We start from the raw sequence: 17,115 nt of genomic DNA on the forward strand, positions 1-17,115 counted from the left end.
TTTGACCAGTAGGGGGCGCTATTTGTAAAGTTCAATTAGAGTATCACCAGAAACACAGTTCAATACATTTTATTTGAAAACCTAACAATCTTCTGACCCGAACATTTAGTACCGGTTCTGACAATAAAGGTGAGGAGGGGTTGGAGCTACAGCAGAAAGGAAACAGGAAGCTGTCATGAGTCCAGCTCCAGGAACCATAATTTAATCAATAATATTGACAGATGAACCTTCTGCTCAATTATCCGGAGGAACCTGCATTTTTAATCTGATTAAGTTCAACCTCACTGGCTTAGCCTGATGACATCACTGTCACACCTTGGTGCTTGGAAGGGAGGCATCTGGTAGCTCCTCCCCCTGTCCCGCCATCTCCTCCCCTTCCGGGGGCAGATCTTCCTCACGCACCCTGAAACCTGTGAAGGTGGGGCAGATGGGGAACCGGCGGAGCCAGCGGGTCCGTCTGACCACGCCCATCCCCACAGGGAAGTCATAGGAGGTGGAGCCTGGAGAGCGGGCGGGGCCTGATGTGGGGGCGGTGCTTGAGGAGCTCCACTGCACAAGTCCTCGCTCCTCCCTCGTTCCTGAACACAGAAGAAGAAAACAGGTGTGTGATATCACTCCAGCTCCATCTGTCCACAATATTTAGGTTTTGTGGGTTCCATTCTTGTAATATTTTTGGATTGGTTTTGTTAAGAATTAAATTTAATCAAAGGCACTTAATGCTTTTATGTATTTGTAGAGGCTTCATATAAAAACTGAAATTCTGTGAAACATTCTGTAGAAAGTTCTCCTTGAAGACTAGAGCTGAAAATGCTCCTGATCAGCTGCTGCTATTGGCAACAGATGGTTGGGTTGTTGTTCACCTGGTATTGTGTTGTCGAGACAAAAAGCCAGAAAACCTCCAACGAACATCTCAGTGGACAGAAGAACTGTCAGAATCTGATCCAGTTCTACAACACCTGAACCAGAAGAGAGAGAATCGTTAAAGTCAGATGAAAACCAACCAGCAGCTCCAGATGAAAACCAGTACAGCCAACCAAAAGTATCTCTAACGTTCAGTTAGGAGGACTCCAGATTTTATTCACACTGAAACTGAATCAGTTTCCAAATCAGAACTGGCTTGAGGTCCAGTTCTGGTCTGTAGAACGACTGATTGGTCAGGAAGTCCAGCTGAACCCGCCTGGCCAGCCACAAGATGCAGCTGCCATGGTAACGAAAACAAGTAGGACAGGTGACTGGAGGTCATGGATGCAGATGCAGCTGCCAGCAGTGTGTAACTCTGGTGTCATTTCATTATCCACCAGCAGGGGGAGTCAGCTCAGCAGTTATCTTTTAAATTGAGGGACTCAAAGCAGCAAATCAAGGAAAATATTAAAACAATAACAAAAAATCTCTAATGAACACCAACATTCTCAGGTAAACACACTCACCTGTCTTGATGACTTTCGGATGTGCGTCCAAGTATGCTGGCAGCGTGAGGCCGAAAAACATTGAGAACCCGAGAACAAAAAGATTTCTGGAAGAGTTCAAATCAACCAGCTGCAGGTTTGATAGACCAACAGCTGTGATCATACCTGCGGATAAAGAAAAAAAATAAAAAAAAAGGATTAATATGACCTCATCAACTCACCTGAGCTGAAAGAACCTGTGGCTCACCAAACAATGTGCAGAACATTCCTCCCAGGATGGGATCCGGCAGAGAGGCAAACAGAGCCGTGAACTTCCCAACCGTTCCCAGGATGAACATGATCCCGGCTCCAAATTGCACCACCCGTCTGCTGCCCACCTGCACACATTTTAAATTATTTAAAATGTTTTTCTTTGATTCCAGCCACTATTTTAGATATGATGAACCTCTCCTTAGTACATGGACCACCAGTTTTTAAGCTAGCTGTAATTTAACTTTTACTTAGAAATCTTCTCTCAGTTAAGATGGCTTAATTGGAGACCTATATCTAATCTTCCTTTCTAATCTATAATTCTTGAGAAAATAGTTGTTAATCAAGTATGTGAGCATTTAAATAGTAACGACCTGTTTCAAGAAGTCAGAAGATGTCTGTGGATCCAGAGTTATTAAGACATAAACTCACCTGATCTCCAGTAATAAAGAACCTCAGTGTTATTTTTGACCAAGACTAGAAGGTTCATCTTTACGTTTCTATTAAGAACAAGCCAGATAACTGTTTAAGCACAATACAAAATTGTTTCCCCTTTTCATCAGCAACACCCAGAGAGATTTCCACTGGCCTTAAATAACCGCATAGCTGCCTTTGTTGGAATCAGCACATGAAACTAAGACACTCCCCCTAGTGGTGACCAGAAACTACAAGACACTCTGCTCCCATGGTGACATGACGTCAGTTGACACTAAATAAACAAAATGCATTTAAATGGAGCAGAACATTAAACCCTATGATCAATAACCCAGAACAAGTAATAAATGGACCAGTAGGCCCAGGATGACTACATCAAGCAACAGAACACCCAGTACCAGTAAATCCTGCACCAGTTAATCTGAAACCAGTAAAACTTGGAGTAATCTGACCAGATAAAGAAGGGCCTCATTTATCCTGGTGAAGATTTTCACCTTGGTGATTCCAAGGACTCCGATGTTGGGACTGGAGGAGGTCGATCCATTTCCTGTCCCTAACAGACCAGCAATGACGCAGCAGATTCCCTCAGTGAAGATCCCCCTGAAACAAGAAATGAGGCAAATCAACAACCTGAACAGCAAAGGAGCGGAGTCAGCCACCAACTTCCAGACTCACCTGTTGATAGCATGAACTGGTGGCGGCGTGGCACCTGACAGACGGGCGCAGGCGTAGTAATCTCCAATGGACTCCACAATCCCCGCCATGGTGGCACTCAGCATCCCCAACACGCCAGCAACAGTCACCACTGGCAACCCCCACTGACCTATGGGACATCACCATCATCATCATCATCAGCCCTGTGTCTTCATTACATCAGGGGCGTTTCCTTGGCGAATCCCTTACATGGGTAGGGCATCCTGAACCAGGGAGCTGACGCCATGATGTCCCCACGAGCGTCGGTCCGTCCTTTGTGTCCATAGCGATCCGGGTCGTTAGGGAGCAGGTCAGTCAAAGTCAGAATGTAACAAACGAGCCAGACCAGCATTATGGCGAGGATGATCTGAGATGAGATTCAGAGGATAATATCACTACATCACGTCATCGCTGACTTCACTGCCTCTGTGTGGTCTCATTTACAGGAAACATCTTGAAGATCTGGACTCTGGTGGACGTCAGTCCTTTTCTTCTGCTGTAAACAGGAACAGGAATTGATGTTGTCCTCAGGTACTGAGCAAACAGCACAATTAGTAACATACACCTGTAGAGAGAAACAGACATGTCTGTTAAGGGTTACGTGTTTCAAACTGAGAAGTCGAGAGATGCTGATAGGTGGACAGGTGTCTTACAAAGCAGACAGGCCCCAGTGGGCCCCAGCTCTGTCTCCAGCAGTGGTGAATACGGACAGACCGATCAGGGAGACGGTTGGTGTGATGGTGAGTGGACCAATGTACTCCAATAGCAGACCGGGTAATCCAGAGAAACCAATCACAACTTCCACCAGACTCGACATGATAATGGCTCCCTGAATCTGTAAACAAGCAAACGACAAAACAAAACAAAACATCTCCTATAGAAAACAGAAACATCACAGAATCTTTCAGACCCTGAAGATTGAATTGCCTCTGACCCAGCTGAAGAGATGCAGGCTGGCCAGGAGGGCATTGTGGGGTTTCAGAGGTGACATTCTACTCCACCAAGAGTCTGTGCCATAAAATACTAAATGGATCAGAACCACCTTAACAATGCAGTTTTAAACTAAACTGAAGTCTGACAAGATTGAGTAATGTCTTCTATTATCAGACCTGCAGCAGAACCTGGCGACTTCTGACTCTGATCAATAGAAGAGAACCAGGCTCCAGTAGAGAGGCAGAGGTCCAGTTCTGGTCCAGTCCAAAGTTTGTCGTGACCTTGTCTGAACCAGGTTCAGGCCCTTAGAGTTTAGTCTTCTTTAAGGACTTGTTGAAGTTGTCTGAAGAGACCAGAGTTTTGATGGGTTTTGTTTTGGTTCTTACGGTTCCTGATGCAGAGATTCTACCAAGGTATGAGTCAAAAGTGAACTTGGCCTCAGTGTGAACCCTTAAAACGGGAATTTCATTAATCCTGACCCACATCTAGATGCCTGACCACCTGGGTTATCATCATACCTCTCTGATCCGAGGGTGCCAGACATGGGAGGTGTTGAGGGGAAGACTCCAGTTCCCATAAATCACATCTGAAAATAAAACCCAGAAATGTCAGGCTCACCATGTTTATTTACAGAAACAAAGCATCAGTGCTCAGAAATGAAGCATCACCTTCACTGGGACACGCCCAACGGTCCAGGCCAAGGATGGCCTGAGCAGGAATCAGGAAGGCAAAAGCACTGGCCTGAAACAAAGGAAGCCTGGAAGCACAGACTCACTTTAGTCTTAAGCTTGTCATATTCTCCTGAAGCTTCAGCAAAGACCTACCTGACTCCAATGGTGGTCTGGATCAGTGTGGTGATTCCAACGGTGGTAAAAATGGTTCCGATCAGCTGACTCACAGTGTTTTGGTCTTGTCCGACACACATAGCTTCAGCCAGAAGGAATGGGACTGCCACGGTGCCGCTAAAACATGTCAGGTAATGCTGTGAACCAATGAGAAAAGAGTCACCCTTCAGTCTCAGCAGAAAGTTCAGCGACCCAAATGGTGGCTCCGCCCCCAATGGGCAGTTGATGAGCAGTTTTGATCCAAGTAACCAGCTGTCTCTAAAATGAATTTTGCTCCGGTGTGCAACATTGCCAAACCAATGTCAGACTCAGAAACTTCTCTGGTCTCAAGAAACTGATCAACTGCTGGTAGTTTTGGCCGTGCTACAGTTCGGTTCTGACCCACTGTGATGGAGCTGCTTTCCTGTCAAGGATCAAGGACTCAGCCTCCCGAACAGGAAGGCGCTGAGTCTTCAGCGCCTTCCTGTGCCAAGGAAGGCGCTGGGTCTCCTTGGCAACACCCCAAATAAAACTGATTGGAAATCAACTCTGGGGAAGGAAAACCTAATACTCTTCAATATTGCACAACTTCATTGGTTATTTGATTATTGCTGCCAAGAATAATTAGAAGTTATTTTAGGGAAAGCCGGCTCCAGCAGGATTCTGTCAGAACCTCCAGATTTACTGGATCGGACTCCTGAACAGGATTTAAATGGACTGAACATTTTTAGGCTGTTTGAAGAACATCTTTGCTTTGTGACGGATTCATCAAGAACAAGACAAAGTAAACTGAATAATCCAGTCAGATCCCACCTGACCCCTTATGGTCTGCAGAGTTCTGACAGAACCGTTCTGGGTGGAACTGGACCGGTTTAGTCCGATTCTCACCTGTAGTCCCAGCAGGATGCACAGGTACCATGGTGGGACGTCTTCAATGGTGTAAATCATGTCTAGTCCCGCCTTCTCTGCTCTGGTTGGCTGGTTTATGGATGAGTCGGCCTTGCTCGGCCTGCGGCCTCGTCCGTCTTCCAGGTGATCCCGGCTCTGTTTGGACACAGACGTAGCAGCCTGACCAAGTATTCAGGTTTAACAGATGGAGTTCAGGAATATTTAGTGAGAATAAAATGCTGACTGCAGAAGAAACGGTTTAGTTCTGAGAAAACAGATTTTTCTACATCAGCAGTTTTGAATCCACTTCTTAAGGTCCAGAGTTTTGTTCCAGGTCCAAAACACTGAGGCCAGATAATTCGGACAGTAGGAGCAGTTGCCTCTCTGTTCAGCTTCCCTTGAAGGCTTTTAAAAGTAAAGAGTTTTTTCCTGTCTGAGAAACCCAGGGAAGCTGAATGAGCAGAACTTTGCCTTTAAATTCACCCTGCAGGATAAACATATCAGTATGAATCCACTAGCTGGTTCTCCTCACCAATAAAAACCCAGCCTGAGAGGGAGTAGCCAATCAGCAGCCAGTCTCAGCTAACCCTCACAGCAGATGGCGCTGCAGGTAAAATCTACCTGTGTCCAACAAGAAACAGAAGAAAACAAGAATGCATTCCTAACACAACTAATACGTTTTATGTTTTTATTTGCCAATCAAACATTGAACAACGTTTAGTCGCTGTTGATGTTATGACCAGAGTTCTTCCAGAGTCTGCCTTGCTCCAAGAGCAGAAAATGGAAACAATTAGTTCTCCAAATCAGCTTGGCAGCTTTCTGTGGCCGGACAGAAACTGCAAGAAACAGCCAGAAAAGGCCAGAAGGGGTCAGAAACAAAAACATGGCCTGTGTGAAAACAGAAACAGCCAGAAACAAAAAGAAATGGCCAAACACAACTTGTTTGAGGAAGGAAATGCCAACAAATGGCCAGGAACAGAAACGACAAGAAACAGCCAGAAAAGGCCAGGAACAAAAAAAAAAAAGAAACGGCCTGTGTGATAACAAAAATGCCCAGAAACGGCAGGAAACAAAGAGAAATGGCCAAAAACGTCCAGAAACGCCTTTGTGGGGACAGAAACAACAAGAAACAGCAAGAAGCTCCCTGTGAAAGAACAGAAATGTCGGAATAAAACCGACAGCAACTGCAGGAAGGTGCTGGTTCAAACCTTTGCAGAAGAGAAGAATTACTGACAGAGGTGTTTTCCTCTGAAGAACGATGGACTTTAGGTTGTTTGGAGATAACCTTTGACCCTTAGAGAACCAACAGTTGCTGCTAAGTTTTTCCACTGTACCATTGTGCTAACAACTCCTGATTCTGCAGAGCAGGAATCTGATGATGACCTGCTGGCTAGCAGTTAGCCCTTAGTAGCTAACTAGCAGCTCCTGGTTCTGACTCAACCTCTTCACTAAAAGCAGGAAGGAGATGCTTGTTTGTTGTGATTCGCCTAACAGAAGGAAATGATTGGTTCTCATTGTGATTCCAGGTGATTCTAACTGACTGAGGAATGCAGTAACTGTGTAAATCATTGGCATGGACTATAAACCGCTGTTTGTGTCACTGTGACCCAATTCAGAGCAAACAAACTTCGGTACCACTTCCAGGAAGGCGCACGTGTTTCTGAGAATGGACAGGTACACAACACCTGCTTTAGGTGTTGTGTACCTAAAGCAGGTACACAACACCTGCTTTAGGTGTTGTGTACCTGTGTGTCCAGAGGTGCATTGACACCTGAAGTTGGACGGTTTGAAGGTTTTGTTTGTCACAGATTTAATATTTCTTCACAGAAGCTGTTTCTGAATGAGAGTGGTCATCTGATCAAACTGGAAAGGCTTAAACAAAGTTTAACTCTGAGCCCTGAAAGCCTCACCTCAAGTTCTGAGAACTCACCCAACCTGGACCAGAATCAGGACCAGAAACAGGATCAGAACCGTGAATGCCTTACCTTGGTGTCGTCCTCCATCTGAGCTGCAGTCGTCCGTCTGAAGGAACTCTAGGCTTCAGGATAAAGTCCAGAAGACTATTAACAGATTATTAACCATCAGCACAGAAACCTTTACCCATCTCACACCTGAGCTCACCTGGGGGGGGCAATCATCAGCCCCGAGGACAGGAAGAAGCTAAACAGCACACATTCATCACCAGCCGCTCTCGCTGTGAGGCCTGGAAGGAAGCTGTGACTGAAACTGCTTCAGCAGACAAAAGGCTTCCTGTTGACCTCTGACCTTAGGGTTCTGTCATGGCCCGATAGTCGGACCAGGAAACTCGTCAGGCAAAGAGGTCTTCCTCCTGGATCAACATGAAGAGCAAAACATGGACTTGGATTCAGCTGGAGTTGGAATGGTGTGGAAGCTGTTGGAGGCAGCTTTCAGGTGGTTCTATACTGGTTCTTCACTGGTTCCGCCTCCCTTCATCATGGCCGACTCCACCGAGACACCACGGCGGTGTGACATCACGGTGAAGGACAGGAAACCATCGCGCTGATGTCTCCCAGACAGCATCTTCATCATCATCCTGGTGAAGTTAATTAAGTTGATTTCTTTCTTTATCCAAAGTGAGTCTGAAACCTCGTGGACAGCAGGTGGGAAACATCATCAGGATATGACCTCTGACCCCTGATCAATAACCCACCAACACAGGAAAATGTTTCACACATGCAGCATTTTTATTGCATTTCCATCTGTAAACAATATTAAAACAATTTCCTCTTTGCATCATTTTCAACTCAAACAAAAATAAGAAAAAAATCAAACCTTCAAAAAAGTCATCAGACAACCAGTTAAAACCAGTTCAGACCAGTTCCCACTGGTTCAATCACAGGATGCTGAGATGTTTAGAACATTTTAGACGTTGTGGAAACCAGTTGAGACCAGGTCAGACCAGTATTAACCTCAACATACTTCAGTCCAGTTCAAAATAGTTTATACAAGTTTTAACAAGGTCAGGCAGTTATGACCAGTTAAACCAGTTCAAGCCAGTTTTAACCAGTTCTGACCATGTCAGGCACATTTAATCTACTTCTCACCAGTTCAGAAGATTGTTTACTGGTTCAGTTAAACTTTGTGGAACCAGTTCCAACTGATTTAACCTATTTCAGACCATTAATACCCAGTTCAGACCAGTTGAAACCAATTTAAACATGTTTTAACCAGGTTAGACCAGATGAAACTACATAGCAGCTTTAATCAGATAATATTGAAATAAATTCAGACACTGAAACCATTTCAGACCAAACCAGTTTAAATATCCGTTCTGGCCCGATTAAATCAATTAACTCTGAAATTCCCACTGAAATACTTTGACTGGACCAGGAACTGGGCAGATCTGACAAGTAACTGGGAGAATCAGCTGCTAGAAAACCTGTTCTCTGATAGGCTGATTTGGAGAACTGACTCATGGGACCAAAATTCACCAACGCTTTGCCTCGCCTCCAGACAAGGAGCTGGAGGACAGAGACCAGACTGGACCAGATCAGAACGGACCAGATCCAACCATACCAGAGAAAAGGAACAGAATAGGCACAAGCAAACTGGACCAAACTGGACCAGAGGAACCATCATGAGACTGAAATGAGCTGAAAACAACCAGCAGAATCAGATGAAGCGAGGATGAGGACGTGAAGAAGGAAGAAACTCCTTGGTCACGTGGCCTGAAGCATCCAATCAGAACCAGAAACTGAGAGGAACAGGAAGCAGGCGGTCTTCCTGTCCAGGGTATCATTCAGGGGAGTGAGGGATGGTCCTGCCAGACTGGTTCCAATGCTGGTTCCCAGTACATCACAGACTGTGTTGACTTCAACCCAAACCCAGCATTCGATGTCTTCTTCTCTGCGGCTCATTTCTGAGCAGGAAGTCCCTCAGCCGCAACAGGAAGTCCCTCAGCCGCAGCAGGAAGTCCCTCAGCCGCAGCAGGAAGTCCCTCAGCCGCAACAGGAAGTCCCTCAGCCGCAACAGGAAGTCCCTCAGCCGCAGCAGGAAGTCCCTCAGCCACAACAGACAGTCCTTCTGCCGCAGCAGGAAATCCTTCAGCCGCAGCAGGAAGGAAGCGTCTGCGTGTTTCAGATCGCTGTTGACCATGCCAGGTCCGTGTTTGGCCCCAGCGCCTCCACAATGTCACTAAGCCTCTGGCATTTCGCGCAGAAATATTTCTAGGTCACATAAACCCGATCAATAAAGATGAAAATCACATCCGGTCCGACAGTTTAATAATTTGTATCCGATTCAAAACCAAAACAAAAAACGTATTACTTCGTTCGACTGTTTTCTCTGACCTGTGCAGCGTGGAGCCGCTGCTCGGCCCGCCCACCGCTTCACCTGGAGCCACACCCAGGTGAGGGGTTGGGGGCGGAGCCTCACCTGCTGGTTCCAACTGAAGATGGTGTCTGCAGGTGAGGAAACTCTCCATCCGGGCCGAGCTGAGTTGATTCACTGGTTGATTGATCAAACTGATCAATTTCTGATTGAAGGACGCAAGAACCTATAACCTGAACCTAGTATCCATGGAAACACAGCAGTAAGATCAATACATTGATTTTTCTTCATAAATATAAACTCTGCCTTAAATATTGATTATTGATGTCCATGTGTGTTCAGACCCCGCCCCCTGCGTGAAGCCGGCCTCCAGCGTCAGCAGCTCTTCAGCGGTGCGCTGCAGAGACACAGAAAGGCTGTTTACACTTTATCCACATCATCAATTCATTTATTACTGGCTCGGTCTGAACCAGGTGCTTCCCGCAGGTAAAGCTGCTCTCCACCCTGTGCTCAGGTCACACAATAAATTGCGCCCACTGACACAGGTGTGAGCTTCGCTGCTGTTTCAGATCATCAACTCATCTCAGACAAAAGCAACCTGAATAAAAGCTAAAAGTTTTTAAATCGTGATTTCATCCCTGAAGGAAAAAGCTCAAAACCAACCTGGGCCTGAGGTTCAGTTAACCAGCCTGACCTCCGCAACCCAGAGGTCACAGAACCTGCCTGACAACAGGAAGTAGGCCACCAGAGTTCCAGAAGCAGCTCTGACATGCAAAACCTCCAGAGAACATGAAAAACCCCTAACCGCTAACAGCTAACCTCTCACAGCTAAGCAATAACAGCTAACATCTAACCACAAACAGCTAAACAATAACAGCTAACAGCTAACCTCAAACAGCTAAACAATAACAGCTAACTACTAACAACTAACCTCTAACAGTTAAACTAAGTGCTAACTGCTACATCGCTGAGGAACGTCTGTTGCTGGAACTGACATAATAAATAAGACACAGGAAAATTGGACCAGGGACATGTCTAGGAGTTGCAGGTCTGGAACATCTACAGCGGATCAGCTGAGGGACATCAGGAATCTACAGACAGAGCTAACTATGACATATTTATATGGGGTGGCCTAGTAAAAGCCTGGTATTTAACCAGAGACGCTGCAGCCTGACTCCCAACAAGTTCCTCCAGCTGGAAAACCCTCGTGTCTGAATTAAAGCCTCCAGAAGAGCAGGGCTCAGAGTTCACCCAGTTTCCAATGGGAAACTCGTTCCCATTGGAAACACTTGATGGGACCAGTTACTGCATTCAGGGTGTGAATACTTTTCCACACAGAAAACCTGCTAATTTCTCAGGTTCTCTGATGCTAACATGAGTTGATGATCTGAAACCCTCAGAAGTATATGGAAGAGGCATGAATACTTTCTACAGACTGATTCAGCCAGTGCCTGCTGGGACTCTCTCACTCTGAAGCCGCTCTGCAGACCAGTTTACCCAACATCTGTTTGCAGGTGAGAAAGTCTGAGGCGTGCCCATGAGCAAGGCACCGGCAGTCAAACAGAGGGGAACGTAATGGCGCCCACGGAAGTAATGGCGCCCGCGGAAATGATGACGCCCACCATGGTTAAAGAGCAGTTGGACAGTTTATTAACAGATTCAAACAGAAAGACATGTACACTGGTCAGAGTCTCTGATCTGCAAACAGACGGTAAAAAGAGTCCGACAGTCACAGCAGAGAGAAGATCCACCTTCATCATCCTCGTCTGGCTAACAGTCAGTGTGTCCTACCTGTCCCACATGTCCCCGGTCCATGAACTCAGGCTCAGGGCTCCAAACACAGAACGAGTGAGACGTCAAAACAAAACGTCTCTGAACATAAACCAGGAGGATCCAAGAGCTACATCGGACAATCTGATTGGCTAAAACTACTTCCTGTTTACTGGAACCCACCTTACTGGGAACCAGTTGAGATCCAGTTTAAAGGGACCCAGTTTACCAATGAAGTGAACTGACTGTTGGAGCCAATCAAACGCAGCTGCGATGATGTAAGCACACTAGGGACTGGAGTGTGTGACTCCCGACCATGTTCTGGACCCCCAGCCTCAGTTTGGACCACACTCAATTTCACAGTTAAACGTCTAAACAGAACTTCAAAATAAAGTACAAATAATTTCAGTCAAACTCGACAGGAAGTGATGTCAGTGTGTCAGCATTTCAAGCCCCAGTAGGACCTGAAGGGGGCGCCAGAGCGTCATCAAAAGATACAAAAATAAAACTGTGAGCCATTTTGATCGATGACCTCACCATTATGAAGCCTGATGAGAGATTAGTGTTTACAACAGGTCAGGTAGGAGTGATGTCATCATGATGTCAGCCTGGTGAGCCAATCATCGCTTTGAATCTCCTGATAAATGATGACATCAGCGAGCTGAAATGCTGCCACCTGACCAGGTGGTAGATTAAGCACCGCCCCCTGCCATCTGAGGCTCCTCCCCTCCTCTCCACACAGGAAACAGTCTTTATTAGTCTGGGTTGGCTCCTCCCAGTGAACGTAAGGGGCGGGCCAAGTGTAATAGGGGCGGGGCCTATGCTACGTCTCGAACTGAGTGAGCAGCGCGCGGACCTCGGGTGTCAGCTGCTTGGCGGCGCTAGCGGCTTCGGCGATGGCGCGGCGGTACGGCCCCTTCCTCTTCTTGTCGAAGCGCGACTGGAACGTCTCGAGGAAGGGCGAGAGCTGCGCCAGCGGCAGGAAGGAAGTGGTGGGCGAGCCGAACCAGGAGACCCGCGCCTCCTGCCGCACCGCCAGCCCCGTGTCGCCGCGGCGCGCCACCGTGATGCCCAGCACGCGTGCCGGCCACCAGGGGAAGCCGTAGATCTTGGCCCAGACGATGTCACCGACGCACACGGTGCGGCCATCCGGCAGCAGACACTTGGACACGGACTTGGAGAAGACGGACGACGAGGACGAAGACGAGGAGGAGGAGGACGTGGACGACTTCCTGCGGCGCTTCAGGTCGCCGTCCTCCTCGTCCTCGCCCGCCAGCGGGGTGCACAGAGGGACGAAAGAGGAGGGAGGGGCTGGGGGAGGGGCAGAAGAAGAGGAGGGCGGATCCCCAGGGGGCGGGAGGTCAAAGGTCTCTGTGGAGCTGCACTCTGAGTGGGAGGAGTCTAGGGAGCAGGAGGACGGCAGGGGAGGCTCCGCCTCCTGCCAGCCAGCTCCTTCCTGCGCCTCTCCGTCACTCGTTTCTATGGCGACAACGGCCGGGGGCGGGGTGGGAGGAGCTGGCGGCGAGGGGGTGGGGCTTGCGGCAGGTCGGGGCGACGCCTCAGAGGCAGAGCTCGGCGCTGGGTCGTCGGTACGATACCTTTGAGGTTTGAGGCGCATTCTGGGTGGCAGCGGCGCAGGGACGGCGGCACCGCCCGGGTTCTGCAAGCGGCGAGTGAAGTGGACCTTCTGGCCGTGGTTCTGCAGTGCCGCAGCCCGGGTCACCGCCTTGCCACGGTCCTGGTTCTGGTCTTTGGGCCGGCGGTGTGGAGCCAACTTCTGGAGGACCTTGCGGGCGTCGGGCCGGTCTGGCGCCGGAGTCAAAACCTTCTTAGAGTTCAGCTGCAGTCGCATCCGGCCGGATGCCGCCGTCGAGGAAGAGGAGGAGACCACGCCTCTCAGGACGCGCCGCGAGGACTGCGGCCCTGGTAACCCTGACGACCGCTTGTCGGCACTGCGCCCCGACTTGTCGTCCATCTTCAGACGCTTCAACTCCGAGGACATGGGAGCGTCCGCTGGTCGACGCCGCCGTGTCGCCTCCTCCCCCCGTCGCGCCTCCCGGTGGCCGCCTGACGCCACCACACCTTTGCACTTATCACAGAGCACCTGGCGGGGGCGGAGCTTGATGGCGTTCATGATGGAGGTGGGCTCCTCGCTGCGGTAGCGCCGCTTCGGCCTCTTGATCTTGCGAGGCGGCGGCTGAGGTAAGGCCTGCTGGTAGGTGTCCCTGATGAACAGAGGCGGTGGGTACGGCGCCCCCTCCTGGAACAGCGGCGGTGGCTTGGGGCCGCAGGGCTGGGGGGCAGCTGCCTCATCCAGCTCAGTATGCGGCCCGTCGCTAGTGGCAGCTGTCTGCAGAGACGCCGCGGGACGGCAGCGGTTGTCTCGTCTGGGAAACACAGTGACAGGAATCCCGAAAGGTCCGAACCTGCAGAGACAGGGCAGTACTGTTAGAACCAGAACAACAGCTGGTACCAGAACATCTGATCAATAGAATCGACTGGATCAGAACCGGGTCAAAACCCTATGACAACCGAGAAAGCAACACCAAGCTTTGAAGAGTCTGAATGGTTGTGACTCAGCTCTCTTCCAATCCGATTGTTGTTTTTGGTCCAGAACTTTTGAACCAAAACCTGCTGAGTCATCAGCTGGTCTGGAAGGGTCAAAACCCTAACCCAACGAGTATTCCTGCAGCGCTGGATGAGAGGAACCCAACTAGAACCAACCAGAGCCATCAGAGCCAAAGCTGGCATCATCATTTATTTTTTAATAGTTCATTTGTATCTAGTGGCTCTTTAATTTTATTGTCTGTACGAATGGGCCAGATAATTTCCTTCATGATCAATAAACTACCTACCTAACTTTTCTGACCCATAGATAGCCGACCTTAACCAGTCTCTCTCTGGAGACCAAGCTGGCTGAGCTGTTACTGAGACCAAGGTCTGTAGAGGTTCTGTCAATCAGGGGTCTCCCAGTCTAGTCCACAAGGGCTACAAAATACAACTTTTAGATGCATCTCTGCTCAAACACACCTGGATCAAATAACCTGCTTGTTCCCAGCCTATTGCAGAGCTGAATGAACGCTGCTGAGGGAATTCAGACATTTTGGAGCAGAGATGCATATAGAAGTTGCAGGATGGTAGCCCTTGAGGACTGGACTGGGAGACCCCTGCTGTGGAGGTTCTGCCTCTGGTGCACAAGAACATCAAACATGACCCAAAACTCAGCAGGACACCATGTTAGTTCTGTTTGTAAGCTCTGAGGACAATTGACAAAGGTTCTGGACCTTTAAACCCATATAGAAACCAGAACCAAAACAATGCTGGCGATCCGGTTCTCTCAGAACCAGCTCTATCAGAGGAGATCCTCATGCAGAGACAACAACTTGGAGATGATGTGGAGAACCCGACACTGGCTCAGCTACTGGAAAAACACCAGAGAAGAAGGTCCTCCACATACGAATGGATGGAACCAGTCAGAAACCATCAGAACTTTTCAAGACCAACCACTAACCGGGTCGGTTCTGACCACTGATCCTAAACCCACATAGCATCAGAAGTTCTGTTCTGACCCTGTTGGGTTCTGGTCACAACAATACGAAACCTGCTGTGGGTGTTGTGGGTGTGATCAGTACCTTTTGGACACGTCCATCAGAACCCCAGAGAAGACCTGCTCCCCCAGCCGGAACGACACCACCAGCGCGTCATCGATCACGTGCTCCAGGCTAACTCGGACCTCGGTACCAGGACTCAGGTCCAGCACAGAACTCGGTTCCGACCCAGAGCTATCCTCGTGCTTCGGTCCCGATGAGCTCTTACAGAACCCGTTGGCAGGTTCTGAGTTCTCATCCAAAACTGAATCCTCCGCAGGTCCAGGTACCAACTCCTCCTGCTCCAGAATCGTGTAGCACCGGTCCAGTTCCGTGGTCTCGGTAGGTTCTGCCGGTTCGGCCAGAGATAGACCGGCCTCAGAGACCGGAGCGGGGTCCGGAACCGAGTGCAGAAAAACTGCGGGGGGTTGCGGGTCCAGGGGAATGGTTTGATAGGTACTGGTACTGTCTGAGTTCGGCAGTCCGGGAAAGACCCTCTCAGAACCGCTGCAGTCCACCGGGAGGTTCGAAAGGCCTGTGGTCGCGGTTTGGTCCGGGTGGACGCCGCTCCGGTTCAACACATCCTCTGTGGTCCCGCTCCGGTCCAGCTGACCCTCTGTGGTTCTGTCTGTCGCGGGTAAAACCGGTCCCGCCCCGGGGTTCTGCTCCGGACCAACATGGCGGCTCTCCCTGGATTCTCCGTTGTCTGGGTTCCCGCCTGGTCCTGATTCTGGGCCGTCGGTGGGTTCCGCCGGAATCTCGTGATGTGCGGGGCAGTACGGTCCGGGTTCCGGCGGACTCTCGGACCGTGTTGTGGTCGGAACCGCAGCTCCTGGCTCCGCAGCCACGGCCGCCATTTTGTTCCGTTGATCTACTGAGTGGCGATGAAGCCCCGCCCTCCTGCTCCGCGGCCTCTCGCCTAGAGCTGCTCTGATTGGTCCGATGTCCTGTCAGTTAATAACAGCGGGGCAGAGCGCCATCTGTGATTGGCTGATTCACCGAGACTCTATGGCTTCGCATCGTTTGTCAGCGGGTGAAACAGGCGGCGCATCCTGTGGTCGGAGCTTCTCTCTATGAAACCCACCGGATCTCCGGCGGGAAGACCCGTTAGGATCCAGCAGCAGGATCACATGACTGATGTGATTAAGTAACTGAATAAAGAACTCCAGGCTGATCTTAAACCTACATCTCATCCGTATATTAAAATGTTCCACTTTATTAATTGTTGTTGATGCAATCAGGCTGGATTCATCTGAGCAGATAAGATGTTGTGACTCCTCCTTCACTGCTGCCACTATCCACATATTCTCTGTTCTCCATCCGGATATGTTCTTCCAGTCTCACAGTTTATCTGCTTCACTGTTTCTCAACTATGAAGGAGTCACTCATGTATTGCTTCTCCCTATAGAAAGTCAATGTTTTCTCTGACAGCATCTGACTTCTCAAAGCTTTGGTTGTAGAAGATGTTTGCTTGCGCTAATCCAGGTTCTGGTCCTGAAGGAGGTTTTATTCCTGTTTTATGGGAGTTACTTCTTTCTACTGCCACTTGTTTAAGCCAGTAAATGTCTGGTTTACTCACCATCATAACCTGAACTTGATGTAACGTGAAGTTACCAGGATTAATTTCAGTCTGTTTGATGCGTTTTGGCACTCTTGTACATCGTCGAGAGACGAGTTTGTTTGTCTCTCGGGGTGAATTGCTATTGGAAACTGGCTCTAGGTAGATAGGGAATTTGTTTGAGAAAGCAAGCTCCTCCCACACCACTCAATATCAATTCCAGCTGGGCCATCAACCAGCTAACTGTAAGGGAATGAATCCTGAATGGATCAAAACACAGATGATGACTGAACAGAACCTGAACCGGGTCACTGCAGCTCAGTTTAAAACAAAGCTTAGGGTCTAAAGTCTTTATTCTAATCTTAGACAGTAAGTGGACAGTTCTGTTCACATGGACCAGAACCTGATGAAAAAACAGATTTATTAATTCTTCTGATGCCTTTCAGTGTCACAACGTACCCTTTTGATATCTCAAGATGTAA

At 48.9% G+C, this 17,115-nt stretch overlaps 2 protein-coding genes across 3 annotated transcripts; both read right to left on the minus strand.

The window, feature by feature from the left end:
- Positions 1-53: 53 nt before the first annotated feature.
- On the minus strand, positions 54-8,058 carry slc23a1 (solute carrier family 23 member 1). Of its 2 annotated transcripts, XM_007556493.2 has the most exons (15): positions 7,550-8,058; positions 7,414-7,466; positions 5,429-5,584; positions 4,541-4,698; positions 4,385-4,473; positions 4,235-4,302; positions 3,437-3,618; positions 3,228-3,348; positions 2,994-3,150; positions 2,766-2,913; positions 2,585-2,690; positions 1,654-1,783; positions 1,428-1,571; positions 861-956; positions 54-578 (listed from the first exon to the last, which is right to left on the minus strand). In XM_007556493.2, the coding sequence occupies exons 2-15, from the start codon at positions 7,429-7,431 to the stop codon at positions 310-312; spliced, it is 1,842 nt and encodes a 613-aa protein (XP_007556555.1). In that variant the 5' UTR covers positions 7,432-7,466; positions 7,550-8,058; the 3' UTR covers positions 54-309. The 2 variants fall into 2 exon arrangements, with proteins under 2 accessions (XP_007556555.1, XP_007556556.1); XM_007556494.2 differs by lacking the exons at positions 7,414-7,466; positions 7,550-8,058 and adding an exon at positions 6,637-6,722.
- A 3,287-nt stretch (positions 8,059-11,345) lies between these two features.
- pwwp2a (PWWP domain containing 2A) lies at positions 11,346-17,104 on the minus strand. Its single transcript, XM_007556495.2, has 2 exons — positions 15,121-17,104; positions 11,346-13,914 (listed from the first exon to the last, which is right to left on the minus strand). Exons 1-2 carry the CDS (start codon positions 15,930-15,932, stop codon positions 12,312-12,314), a joined length of 2,415 nt encoding a protein of 804 aa, XP_007556557.1. The 5' UTR covers positions 15,933-17,104; the 3' UTR covers positions 11,346-12,311.
- Positions 17,105-17,115: the final 11 nt, after the last annotated feature.

Source organism: Poecilia formosa, unplaced genomic scaffold, assembly GCF_000485575.1.
Source record: "Poecilia formosa unplaced genomic scaffold, Poecilia_formosa-5.1.2 Scaffold79, whole genome shotgun sequence".
NCBI lineage: Eukaryota > Metazoa > Chordata > Actinopteri > Cyprinodontiformes > Poeciliidae > Poecilia > Poecilia formosa.